General features: G+C 32.5%; 3 protein-coding genes across 5 annotated transcripts; 1 reads left to right on the top strand and 2 right to left on the bottom strand.

The window, feature by feature from the left end:
• Nucleotides 1–3,212: 3,212 nt before the first annotated feature.
• On the bottom strand, nucleotides 3,213–5,763 carry LOC108774290 (probable tRNA pseudouridine synthase 2). Its single transcript, XM_018540359.1, has 4 exons — nucleotides 5,516–5,763; nucleotides 3,763–4,171; nucleotides 3,536–3,672; nucleotides 3,213–3,472 (listed from the first exon to the last, which is right to left on the bottom strand). Exons 1-4 carry the CDS (start codon nucleotides 5,748–5,750, stop codon nucleotides 3,213–3,215), a joined length of 1,041 nt encoding a protein of 346 aa, XP_018395861.1. The 5' UTR covers nucleotides 5,751–5,763.
• A 2,033-nt stretch (nucleotides 5,764–7,796) lies between these two features.
• On the bottom strand, nucleotides 7,797–8,792 carry LOC108774311 (52 kDa repressor of the inhibitor of the protein kinase). The gene is made up of 2 exons (XM_018540383.1): nucleotides 8,344–8,792; nucleotides 7,797–8,088 (listed from the first exon to the last, which is right to left on the bottom strand). The coding sequence occupies exons 1-2, from the start codon at nucleotides 8,445–8,447 to the stop codon at nucleotides 7,920–7,922; spliced, it is 273 nt and encodes a 90-aa protein (XP_018395885.1). The 5' UTR covers nucleotides 8,448–8,792; the 3' UTR covers nucleotides 7,797–7,919.
• A 1,196-nt stretch (nucleotides 8,793–9,988) lies between these two features.
• Nucleotides 9,989–12,669, top strand: Rab9 (RAS oncogene family member Rab9). Of its 3 annotated transcripts, none has more exons than XM_018540352.1 (3): nucleotides 9,989–11,105; nucleotides 11,766–12,022; nucleotides 12,529–12,669. In XM_018540352.1, exons 1-3 carry the CDS (start codon nucleotides 10,668–10,670, stop codon nucleotides 12,545–12,547), a joined length of 714 nt encoding a protein of 237 aa, XP_018395854.1. In that variant the 5' UTR covers nucleotides 9,989–10,667; the 3' UTR covers nucleotides 12,548–12,669. The 3 variants fall into 3 exon arrangements, with proteins under 3 accessions (XP_018395854.1, XP_018395855.1, XP_018395853.1); XM_018540353.1 differs by lacking the exon at nucleotides 12,529–12,669 and adding an exon at nucleotides 12,127–12,368; XM_018540351.1 differs by lacking the exon at nucleotides 12,529–12,669 and adding an exon at nucleotides 12,109–12,368.
• The last annotated feature ends 480 nt before the right edge of the window (nucleotides 12,670–13,149 follow it).

Genomic DNA, 13,149 nt, shown 5'->3' with positions numbered 1-13,149 from the left:
TAGATTTTTCTGCATTCAATATTAACCCTTTGTTTAATCAAAATAATCTGAGTACCTTCATTGCGTAGCTTATAATCAAGCTTTATGTGATATCAATTAGAAGTTTGAGGTCTCCTCTAGAGGTTGAAACAGTTAGACTATTTAAAAACATGTCAGTACAACTGTTTGAAAAGAAAATGACAGAAAATAACATTCCTTCTTCACATGTAAAAAAAATTTTTTTGAAACGCGCATAGTACATATTTTTGTCTGAAAGTACTACATTTTAAGAGTATTACTAAGCGCCGTCGGAGGGATACGCTGAGACGATGAAAGTCGCCAAGGCGGAGATCCCCCTGGCGGAGTTACGGATCTCCGGGCGAGGAAGGCCGTTACAGGCGCCCTCATCCTGGAGGTTCGTGCGGCGGAGGGGGATGCCAGGGCGGATGCCGTTGTATTACGTTGCCCTCGGCGGCGGCGTGTCCCTCGGCGAGAGGGGGGACAGCGGGTGCGGAGCGAGAACTCTGCCCTCGCGCTCAACTCCTCCATAGGGCTGTAGGGCGAGGCAAGAGGTCGGTGTCTCCCCTCGCCCGTCGGGGGTATGGAAGTCCCTAAAGGATCTCCGAGATGAGAGGGCGAAAACGCCCTCGGGCCAGGAGGTGCCGGAAGGTATGCTGCACGCGATTCCCAGGACGTCTTCAATATGGCATGAGGATGGACACTGGGAAGGGTTTTAGTGGGTATTCTCGTCCTAGTTGGGACGGGTGAGTCTCACATAAACCGGTCAGGTTCTCGTAACTGGCCGGGTATGCGTAAATGCATTTCCCCTGCCTTACCAAAAAAAAGTATTACTAAAATTGTAAGTAAAAAAAGCTAAAAAATAAAATATGATTTTTTTGTTATAGCTCATTTTTTAATGTGTATGTCTTCAAGAATTTTTTATACATATTATTTGGTTCATAACATTATCATTAATAAAACACCTTACATAATATCCAAAGTATATTCCATTCTTTGTTTTAATTGAATAGTTTTAAAATGGCATCAATTGACCAATTTGACCTAATGTGGTAACAGTGAAAGTTTACAAAAGTGTAACAACGAAAGATTAAATGCAATTGTCTATATATGGAAGAATTTTAGTAATGTATTCATTTAATAATGTTATAAGATATCTCCATAGAATGATTAATGACATTTTCATAATAAATCGCAGGATAGCTATCAGATTTTATAATAATTAAATCTGTTAATGGTAATGTATTTATATAATATAAAAAGAATGAAAGAAATACGCTTTATGTTAATTTGTATATATATGTTACTGAATTTATTTATTAATTATTAATTATGCAATTTAAGAGGTTTCTATTTTACTTCCATTTTACTAGTATCTTACTGATTTAGATTATTCTCTCATAAAACGAATATAATATATAAGGGTACGGTCAACGCGATACTATAATAAAATATATGTTTTTAATTCTTTACATACCAGATTACAATTTACTATAGAATTTGGTAATGAAGGAAAAATAAGTTTTTTTAGATACTCTGATTATTTTAAAAGGAGATGGCTTGATTTTTTATGGTTATTGAAAAGCCACTTTTTCTGGTAAATTCCTGAATTTCCATTTACACCATCCTATATGTCATAAAAGAAGTGTAATATACGGTGTTGATAAGATATTCCGATTGTGTCATCCGACTTTCCAACAAAATAATTTGATAGAGGCCATTAACATTTTTTTACAGAATGGATATCCTCTACATTTTATTTTTTCTACTATTAATAATAGAATCAAATTCCATATCAATAATATAATATTAAAAAAAAATTTTTTACTATCCCTTTTGTTGGTGCTGTCTCTAAAAAATTTAAACCTATTGCTAATATGTTTCAGTGTAAACTTGCTTACACTATACCCAATACATTGAGAAATTACATAAAAACAGGCAAAGATAAGTTGGAACATACACACAATCAGAATGTAGTATATAAAATTATTAAAATATCATGCGAGAATTATGATGCTAATTATGTTGGGCAAACTAAAAGACAATTAAAAACTAGATTGCATGAACATGTTTCGGATATTAACAAAGGTTCAAAATCCCCTTCTGTAATAACTAACCACAGATTAGAATTGAATCATAATTTTAAATGGGATAATGTGGAAATTTTAGATAAGGAACCTTCTTACAAAAAAAAAAAGATTAATATCTGAGATGGTTCAAATTAAGAAACACACGGTATAAACAGACAAAACGATACAGAGTCATTGCCCGAAATGTACATCAACATGATATATTCCCTTTCCATGTCTTAAATTGTTTTCTTTCTGTTTCCTCGTTTTCCTCTTGTGACATTCTCTACCATCGACATTACCTTATCTGTCATTAACATGATTAGTTGCTTTTTATCACTGTAAAATTTCTTTATTAATTTTTATTATAACATATGTACGTTTTTATAACTTAACTTTATAATAATAAGGCTCTATATGTATAAAACAATATAAATATAAAAAGGGCAAAGAGCCAAGTAAATTAACTATTTAATTCAAAAAATCAAACATCATACAAACGTTTTAACTCCGATCGGGTCATCTTCAATTTACAAAAATTATACAAAGTATTTTGAAAAATATATATAAGCAACGACGCAAAAAATATAATTAATCGCTTCTTGAAATTTTTCTAAATAATATGTAATTTTTAGTCAATAATAGTGTCGTGAGCATAATTAATCTAATAGAAAAAACAAAAAAATTAACTGTATCTTAAATTTAAAACATAAAGTGTTAAATATAAAAAGTTTTTTACATTGTAAATTGTAAAATAAAAATATGTAACGTGTCCAACAATAAAATCACAAGTTACTTATATAATATAAAATAATGTTTTAAAGCGTTTTTCTCTCTTAATTGGTCAATTTGTAAAATTATTTCTTCTGATTGGTCCATCAAACTCTTTAAAGTATTTGTAGTGAAACTTTGACTATAGTCTTACGTGGAGTCTACAATAGAAGTCGTAGCATCTTAAGTCGTAGATCAATCACAGTCGAATATGAGAAGAATAATCGACTATGATTGGTCAATTTTCCACTTAAGAGCGATTGTTACGATTTCTATTGTATATTTTGTATTAAATCGTAATTTTTTTTACTATCAGACTATGTCTTACTATAGCTTATTATTATTATGTACACTTGATTACTATTTAGATTTCAGTTATTTATTTCGTTCTATCAATATCGGACTATCTTGTTTTAACAAATACTTATTTTCATTAATTATAGTGTTACACTGTACAATATTATCACAAAAGTTTTCCAAGTCCCAATGTTTTTTCAAAAGAGCAAGATTTAGATCAAATAATGCATACCGAAAACACTGTATTTGAGTGCACGTAGCGACACTATGGAGCTGCATTCCTAAGTCATGAACCAAAGTCTTCAAATACATATCATTCTCATTTACACAAACAATTTCTGAAAAAGGTGAAAAATGTATTATCACACATATAGTTTATATTTAACAAATATTACATTTACCTAATGTAAATTCAGGAGATACGAAGTCTGTACATTTTATGTTGTATATCATTGGAATGTTTGTGTCAACAGGTCTTATTGGACCTTGCACAGCCAACTCATATGCAGCTTGACTCTGCATATCCAACCCACACAATCTAGAAAAAAGACATGATTAAACTATAATATTCAACATAAATTAAGCTTTAATATTAATTAGTATCATATATATCTATTGTACAACATACTCAAACATCTTTCTCTGATGAGCAGCTTGCATGGAGGCACATATTTTATCAATTGCATTGCGTTTAATATATTTATATGTAGACTTCTCAACGATTTTTCCAGTTATAAAATATGTGTCTGTTGCCTGACCTAAGAGGCCTTTAATTCTGTAACTAGTTGGAGATTTAGATTCTTTCATTTTGTGAGCCCATTTGGTGCCACCATTAATACCACAGATCATGAGACCTGACATGTCTGTGCTCAGATAATTAGCGCATATCAATACAAAGTCTTTAGGTTGATACCGTGGACCTACTACTAATGGATGATCCGCGTAGCTCGGATGTGTAAATACTTTCATCGTCCTAGTTGTATCACCTTCTATACATACATGTTTGATTGGTCGACGCACATGCATACTGTTTAAATCTAGAAATCATGAATTGTTTTTGACAGTTTACATTTTTTTTTAATAATAAGATTATTCCTCCCTAAGTAGCATAGCAACGTCTGCAAAATACGTGTTACTTAGAATAATACAACAGAGAAAAGTAAGAGCAAACATAAATTTGACTAAAAGAAAAATAATAATTTCCAAATTAAATTTATCATAATTACAATTATTTTACCGGGAGTGAGTCAGTCTCGCTTGTGCATAGTGGTGAGTCGTAGCATTTGATTTTTGTGATTTAATTTAATACTGTCAAACTATTTGTTGTGACTCACTGTGTCTGAGACTGATTGGCGTAAATTATTCTGAAGACCGGTTTTGAGATTGTTTGCGATGCAGTATCGTTGTGAACATGATGAGTCTCCTCACTCCCGGTAAAATAATTATAATTATGATAAATTTAATTTGGAAATTATTCTTCTTCTAAGATATTCAGGAAAATTATTTTCCCAGAATTTCAGCTTTCTTTTATTTCTTTCCTTTTTTCCTTTATTTTATTCATTTGATTATGCTCTTTTAGGATGAAATTGTCATCAGAATTTATTTCTCGGTTGTGAGGGAGCTTACTATGACTAAACATCTTTTTATCCTTTGTTATTTTTAAATTATAATTTATTTATGTAATTTTTATTGTCTCTGAAGAAGGCTAAAAAATGAGTCAAAACATGTAAGCTTAATTTTTTAATAATTTTTTGTAATAGAAAAAAATTAACATATCCTATCCGCCTAATCGCCTAGAAATTACAGTGTAAATAGTGTCCGCTTGCAATATTTCTAACCTATTTTAAATTACATTTTAAATTTCGTTCCTATTGGACCGAAAAGTAACGAAACGCATGCGTATGAGATCGAAATGCATGTAGAAAACATGGCAATTGTAAGGTTGTGACAGATTTCCTAACTTCAATAGTCGGCAACTTTAACGCTATCTCGGTTCGCGGGGCAGAGCGACGCTTATTTCTGCCAGATTCTTTCGTATTACGGAGAAACGCTTCGAATGAGTATAATTTAATCGATTTTTGAGAGGATTACCCTCCATTGCACCTTTACCCAAACAAATATTTTATATAATTTTTGTTTTCACAATAGAGAATTTGTTTTTAAAGAAGAAAATTTGTGTTTTTAAAACAAAGAATTTGTGTAACCTTCTGTACATTTTATTTCCAGATTCTTTCGTTTCATGCAAAAACGCATTGAATGAACATAATTTCATTGAAATTAAAAAAAGATGAGTGTCTTCTGGATAATTATTATTAAAGCAGAAATAATATATGAACAAATGTAAATAAATTTCAAGAGACATAAAAGAAGAACATTCTAACCTTGGCAAAGACGATGAATTATGCTATTCCGTGCGTCTAAATACGTGACTATTGGTGGTTTGTAAACGGCAAATATTCCATTTAATGCTTTCCATGCTATTCTAGCGTCAAAAACCAGTTTTTTCGGTTTCGAAGCTAGAGTATTTATCATCTTATCGAAAATACGACAGTAAAAGGTAAAAGTGTGTAAGGTATAAATTTGTATAAATAAATTAATGGCGAATTCGGTACACATGCACTGACTCTGCTCTGGTGCTGCCCTGACATGGTGCGAGTGCAAATCACTTTGATGCTATTGGCTGTTTTCCAGCTAGGACACAGAAACGTTACACTGTGCTCCACTGTGTAAAGACTTGTTGGAACGATAGAGCTCTAATTGGTAACACTGGCATACTCTACACGTTCGTACTTAGCTTTTTACAGTGTCGAGCAGTGTAACACTGTGTCACAGTTGGAACACTTTGTGTAAGACACAGTGTTACACTGTGTCATCTGTGTACGTTGTTGGAAAACACCCATTAGCAGAGAGAAACCTGAGGGTGATTTTACATGCAGCGCGGAACGCGGTAGGCGGTAAAGTAACCAGGAACCGCGGCGGCAAGCCGCGGTACGCGGTATGCGGTACGCGGTGAAGTAACTATAAGGTAATTAACCTGAAAAGTTAACGCAAATTTCTTCCAAGTGGCCAATAAAGCGCATGGTAATTATTAGATTTAATCGATTTAATAATGTTATCATGGCCATCAACATCATATCTGCAGTCTCCACGACAAAAACAGTCTTTAATTAATGCAAAAATCGTTTTTTTTTCCTACCAAACTCCGAACTCCGAAATTATTTCTCTTTACTTGGCAGTATACACAGTATATACCTGTGTTAATTTCTAGTTATGCACCCAGCTGACCGAGCCGATGCCGACCATGTCGTTATCGTTCCGCCTTTCTTTTTTCCTACTATTACATGGAACGCGGAAAGGCGGCACGGTATAGTGACAAGTTCACATTTGTATGCATTTTCTTAAATGTATTAACTTATTTCTATGCACATTTTATCAATAATCTTATTTTTTCAACGAATCTGCTTAATAATTGCATTTAAATCTATTAATTTCATTAAAAAGTGCATAGTAACGTCAACTTGTCACTAGTCCGTGCCGCTTTTCCGCGCAGTTTTGGCTCCATGTAATAATAGGAGAAAATTAGCGCGGCTTACCGCGCGCGGTTCCTAGTTACTTTACCGCCTACCGCGTATGTATGTACATACCGCGTTCCGCGCTGCATGTAAAATCACCCTAATCGTAAGGTCTGAAGCAAATCGACCAATCACAATCAAGATTACGATCTCACATTTTAATACGCTAAACTGTGATGAACAAATTTACTTAAGTGTTTACCAATAAAATTATAAATACTTTAGTGAAAATTTACTCTCTTTTATCATTTTCACCTCATTTTAAAATATATAATCGATGCCCTGAGTCACATCAGGCCTGTTGCGTTGCTTATACTTCTTATACATAACAACTTCGTTCGTTCTCTCTCTCTCTCTCTCTCTTCAACGTATATATATTTATCTCGTCAAACATTTTGGGGATTTTAAGCGAACAAACCTATATCACAGTATATACAGTAGCGCAACTCTCTGTCGGCACCTTTGATGTTAGTGAAGCCTAAAATGGAGTGCGCATGCGCGGCCGAGGCGCGTAACCAATCAGGGCACTGTATTCTATCTCACTTCTGCTCTCTGTTTATAACCTTTTCTCTCTTTCTAATTTATGTTCTAGCAATGTCCTAACCTAATTTGCACATTTGAATACGCGTACTAACAAGTAACTTTTATAAAATTATCTTAATTTATTTCATTATTCACAGCGAATACAGAAATCTATAGTTCTCGTTTACACTATATAGATATTTAATACTCACAGTGAAAAACGAGACGCATTTGAAAGAGAAAATAAAATAAAAATTAAACATATATAATGCACATTTATTTTATAACACTATATTTTGCAATTAAATATACCCACAAAATATATTATTATTAACTAATTGTACAGCAATATTGTATGTATAGCATATATCTTGTGTATACAATATAATATATACGCAATTAGAACAGAAAGTCACAATAAAGTCAAAATGACATTAGAATGATTGAAAAATGACTTTTAATGATCATTTTGGAACAATTTTAACATCATTTTGATACAATGATGACTTGTTTTGTTTGGATATATAATTAATGTGGTATTTCATATTTTGAAATATCATATGGCTCGAATAAAATTACTTATATTTATTATATTTTTTTCATATTGAATATAGTAACCGCAGATATTAGGAAATGCAAGAATATTCTCTCTCTCTCTCTCTCTCTCTCTCTCTCTCTCTCTCTCTCTCTCTCATAATTTTGTTGGTACTGCATCCGGATGAAGAATAGCTCTACTCTTGCTTATATTGTACCACTTTTCTTCAAAATGTAAGTGGCACAATCTATAAATGCGATGGGCATATTCTGCTCCACTTGCTTCTAAATCTAATCTTTCACACGCACGTATCCATTGCAACCATCTATATAAATATTATTATATTGGTTATTGTAAATACAAATAAAATATAGATAAAAAAATAATAGATATATATATCTACACATATACATATATATATGTTATATATATGTTATATATATGTTATGGTATATATATATGTGTTGTATACAGAAATTAAAAAATATTGAATATTCCAAATATACATATGTTAATATATAGCATAATATACAATAAATTCGTATGTGTTTTAGAAAATAAATGAAATAAAAAGTTGTACCTGTCATGTTCCTTTGGAAACCGAAAAAAGTGTCGTTTTTCCACAATATTTTTATTACAGTCCTCCTTTACGACACACCATCCGCTTGATTTTTGAGCACACATTTTTTTCGCCTTTTAAAATCTCTCCAAATATCTGTAACAGAAAGCTAAGATCAAAGTGCTTCAAGAGAATTTGAAATCTGTACTATTTTTGTACAGATAACCTATTCTCCGTAAAGCTAACTCGGTCTACGTTCTCTGTTTTTTTACACTTTCTTAAACACGTCTGAATACACTGAATAATTATTAAAATTAAACACGTATCACTTATCACTTTATCACACGTAGCACTATTCTCACTGTTTCTCACATAAAATTCGTCGCGTTCCCGCCACTTTCCGTCAAATGGTCCTTTAAATGCCTTATATGGACATTTCAATGGGACTGACAGACACCGACAATAGAAAGAAGAAGTGAGATAGAATACAGTGCCCTAATTGGTTACGCGCCTCGGCCGCGCATGCGCACTTCATTTTAGGCTTCACAAAATCAGGAGAGTTGCGCTACTGTATATACTGTGCCTATATCTAAACTGTGCCTATATATCATATAAGCGCAATAGTCTTTTTACATCATGACTCCGGCACACTATATACAGTAGCGCAACTCTCCCGATTTTATGTTGCCTAAAATGGAGTGCGCATGCGCGAAATAGGCGAAGTACTAGACTGTGCTCTTTCTCTTTTCATCCTTCTTTCGCTCTGTCAAAACGCACTAGATTAACCTAGATTTATTTGCGTCACACTCCAATGAATGCATTGAAGTGAGTAAGAACTATTGTAGGAGCATGTTGGAGAATGAGACACGAATAAATGTACTAATGCAATAAAATAATCTAAACTTAATGGAAATTAATACAAATAAATTGTAAATATATTGGTAAATAAAGAAATAAATGTAAAATAATTAAGAAAAATATTAAATTATCTGAAAAATATATATTTATGTAGAGAAATATTATATAATTGTAAATTTGTAAATATATGCTATGTATATACATATTATCAGAAAGTTGATATAAAAAAAAATTTATAATATATATTATATATTATATATATAATGTGTGTGCAAAAAAATAAATATAAAATACAACAAATAAAAAATGTAATATATTTAGAAGATAATTTAAATTAATAAATAATATCATATACTGAAATAATTTTGATAATAATTATGCCAAGACATACTATATATTATATATATACTTATACAATAATACAAAAATATTGTATGTTAAAATATTAAAAAAGGGAAATTTTTTATTAATGAATTGTTTAAAGGGAACATTGAATAAAGAGAGAGCATAAAGAAGGAGAAAATGAGATAGGGCAACCTATTTATTTCGCGCATGCTCATCGTTACTACATATACTGTGCTAGTGCGTTTTGACAGAGTGAAAGAAGGATGAAAAGAGAAAAAGCACAGTCTAGTACTTCGCCTATTTCGCGCATGCGCACTCCATTTTAGGCAACACTAACATCAAAGGTGCCGACAGAGAGTTGCGCTACTGTATATACTGTGACTCCGGTCTTCTCCTTCTCCGACAGCCCGTGAGATGGATCAGATCCAGACGGGCGTTCCTTCTTGTCGTCTGCAATGTCGAGGGTGAGTTTCCGGCGGAAAATGACCAAGAATCGTATATGTTTCTCGGTCGAGTGGTGTTAGAACCGTCGAAAATCGATGCGCACGATCGAGGATATAGTTGGAGATCCAGAAATGCTTTATCCTTATTGACCATTACTGACAAGCGTGTTGCTCGTTACCCGTGAGTGTCGCGACAACAGAACGTTTTTCATTCATACTCCCAGTGCGACAATTGAATTGAATCACGGAAACGAAAGTGGACGCTAGTTCACTATCGAACGGTCCTTCGTTCGCTGAGCTTCGAAATTTGAAGTATCGACGAGGTACTCGCCACAAAACCATAAGATTATGCAGTGGAATCGAGAGAGAATATAAAGATGTCAAAAGATACTTTTGCTAGCTATTCAATGTAAATAAAGGACAGACAGAAACAAAGAAAAGGAGGGAGAAATTTCACAGATAATACGTGAGGAGACACTATGTTATGATACGTATTTCGACGGGTTCGGAAAAATTAAAGTTCTCCCACGTTCTCAGCTGATTGCAGCTGATCAGGAAAGCTGTAAGGTTTGATTAGGCTTGAATGAATATTGATTACACACACATTGGAAATAATTATTGAACGAAACTTCGTGTTAAGGTAGATGTTAAGATAGATATTGCGAGGAGAAAATAAGCAAACAGATCTTAAGTTAGAAAATGTTAGCAAACAATTCAACATCGGTGAGTATGAGCAGAGGCAGCAATAATCTTCAAAATCGAAACTCTCAGAGGTCCACTCTCTTGAAAGTGGTGATTCTTGGAGATGGTGGTGTTGGGAAGTCCTGTCTTATGAATAGATTCGTGTCAAATCACTTTGACGAACACAGTTTTCATACCATTGGAGTAGAGTTTTTGAACAAGGATATCGAAATCAACGGCGAGGCATATACACTGCAAATATGGGACACAGCTGGGCAGGAAAGATTCAAGACTCTTAGAACACCGTTTTACAGAGGCTCAGACATTTGTCTGCTTACTTATGCGGTAGACGATAGGACAAGTTTTAGAAATCTCGCGCTATGGAGATCTGAATTTCTTAAGTATGCAGATGTTCAGGAGGGTTCCACTTTTCCATTTATTGTTGTTGGTAATAAGGTATGTTATCATAATGAAAAGGAAAGACGTAGAAATGTGTTTTTGAAATGTTTATTATAAAGATAGTCCTTTATGTTCATAATTATAAATTCTTGCATCAGATATTTTTTAGTTTTTTCAAAAATAAAAATTGATATAAAAATGTTGATGTTATTGGATCAATTAATCATTTGACAGAATAATAGGAAAAAGAGAAAAAAGTGAAGTATTACAATGTTTTAGGATTAATCAACTTAAATATCTGATGCACAGATATAAGTATAGTTAGGATTAATTTGAACTTGAGTGTCATGTTGTTATCTACTACTGTCTAAGTATCTACATTGTCAAGATGGTGATAAAAAATAATCAAAATTGTATTTATATCTTTTATGTATCATATATTTATGTATATATGATAAAAAGTCAGTTGTTAATCATAGAATATTGTAATACTTTTTTTCATTATATGATACAAAATTTTTATTTTTATTATTAATTTTTGAAAAAATTAAGAAGTATTTGAAGTTAGAGTTTGGGATTCTTAATATAAACACAAAGAATCTATCTTTTGCAAAAATTGCATTTTAAAAGCTCATTTTTACTTCTAGTTCTTTTCTTGTGAGTAAGCAAGAGCATTATAAAATAATAATATTATGTTGTATAATGTTTTTTTTATAGGTGGATGTTCCTGAATCCGAAAGACAAGTTTACATGGAAGAAGCTCAAGCTTGGTGTTCAGAGAATGGTAATCCTCCATTAGTTGAAACGTCAGCAAAAGACGCCACTAATGTCGAAGCAGCTTTTGGGGCAGCGGTTGACGCATGGGCACGATTGGAAGCTAGATTAGAACGGCCTTTAATGGAAGACACTGTCGATCTTTCTAAACAGCAGTCCCAGCATCGTACGAGCTGCTGCATGCCTATTTCTGGCACCGAGTAGGTAGCTGTAGGTCACAGCTTGTGATTTTCACAATTTTCTTTTTGTGTTCCGATGAAATAATGCATGATACATTTTTCTCAAGATCTACATTTGTAACCAGATAATCGAAATGGTTGGTAAGAAGATAGACACGATATATAGTCTTTATGTGATGCATACTGACATTTTTGGAACAAAAGTTTTCTTTATGTTTGGAAGAGGGATACACAACGTCGCACTATTGAACTCAGAAATGAAATGCTTATTCTATTTAGGATCTATAAGGATACACGTTACACAGTAGAACTGTAAGAGATTATTTTGTTCGGCCTGTGTTTTATTTTTTTGCACATTTATAGTAAGATGCACACAATTCTTTTAAAAGTTTATAGAGAATATGAATGAGCTTGCTAAAAAGTTTTGAATAACTAATCTCTTTTCGGTTTTAGTTTCAGAAATAGATATTTTTACAAATTATATTTAGAATATCGGTTTGTTTACTCTTGGCATACTTTGTTTCTAGGTCTAACAAAGTAATTTGAAGAGAATCTCTTGCCTCTGTCTACAATACTCTCTTCATTATATGGTGAATTTTCTTTATTGACACTGGAATTGCATCGGTTGTGTATATATAGGATATTGTGTTTAAAATTTTTTACTTGGAAAACACCAATTAAAATTTCCAAACAATATACGGACCGCATAAAATATTATTAGCAATGAATGTGCGATTTCTTTATTAGCTGGTTAATATTCTTTTTCTTATGAATCTTAATGAAATACTCAAAAATCGTATATACGACAAATAATATGGATATTGTGATTGATCTTTCCAGAATACAACCTTAAGATATAAGATCAGATTAAACGTCCTTTCTATCAACGCTTTGTGCAGCTCTTAAGCTACTGACAGTATTTTAAGTGTTTAATATACTATCGGCTTGTGATAGTGTACTGATGATAATAATAATAATAATAATAATAAGAGAATAAGAATTATATAGACATAAATTATACACAAGAGGTAGGTGTAAATTATAATTTTAGCTTTGTAATCTAAATTTGCCTTATTCTCGCGATATACATCTGACAATGAAAGCAGTAAAGCAACATGATTTTTATTTAAGTGTGACCTTGCTACAAA

This window comes from Cyphomyrmex costatus, unplaced genomic scaffold, assembly GCF_001594065.2.
Source record: "Cyphomyrmex costatus isolate MS0001 unplaced genomic scaffold, Ccosl1.0 scaffold241, whole genome shotgun sequence".
NCBI classification, from domain to species: Eukaryota; Metazoa; Arthropoda; class Insecta; order Hymenoptera; family Formicidae; genus Cyphomyrmex; species Cyphomyrmex costatus.
The sequence above is the reverse complement of the archived record's forward strand: the minus strand, read 5'-3'. Positions and strand labels throughout refer to the sequence as shown.

Excerpts from the sequence above, each read along its gene's own strand:
- LOC108774290 (XM_018540359.1), bottom strand. The coding sequence starts at position 5,750 with ATGTGTACCGAATTCGCCATTAATTTATTTATACAAATTTATACCTTA. Across the intron at positions 3,673-3,762 it reads CATCAGAGAAAGATGTTTGA|ATTGTGTGGGTTGGATATGC; the intron begins GTATGTTGTACA and ends TCTTTTTTCTAG. Across the intron at positions 3,473-3,535 it reads ATCTCCTGAATTTACATTAG|AAATTGTTTGTGTAAATGAG; the intron begins GTAAATGTAATA and ends CACCTTTTTCAG.
- LOC108774311 (XM_018540383.1), bottom strand. The coding sequence starts at position 8,447 with ATGTGTGCTCAAAAATCAAGCGGATGGTGTGTCGTAAAGGAGGACTGT. Across the intron at positions 8,089-8,343 it reads TTTCCAAAGGAACATGACAG|ATGGTTGCAATGGATACGTG; the intron begins GTACAACTTTTT and ends ATATTTATATAG.
- Rab9 (XM_018540351.1), top strand. The coding sequence starts at position 10,668 with ATGTTAGCAAACAATTCAACATCGGTGAGTATGAGCAGAGGCAGCAAT. Across the intron at positions 11,106-11,765 it reads TTATTGTTGTTGGTAATAAG|GTGGATGTTCCTGAATCCGA; the intron begins GTATGTTATCAT and ends TTTTTTTTATAG. Across the intron at positions 12,023-12,108 it reads ATGCCTATTTCTGGCACCGA|ATCTACATTTGTAACCAGAT; the intron begins GTAGGTAGCTGT and ends ATTTTTCTCAAG.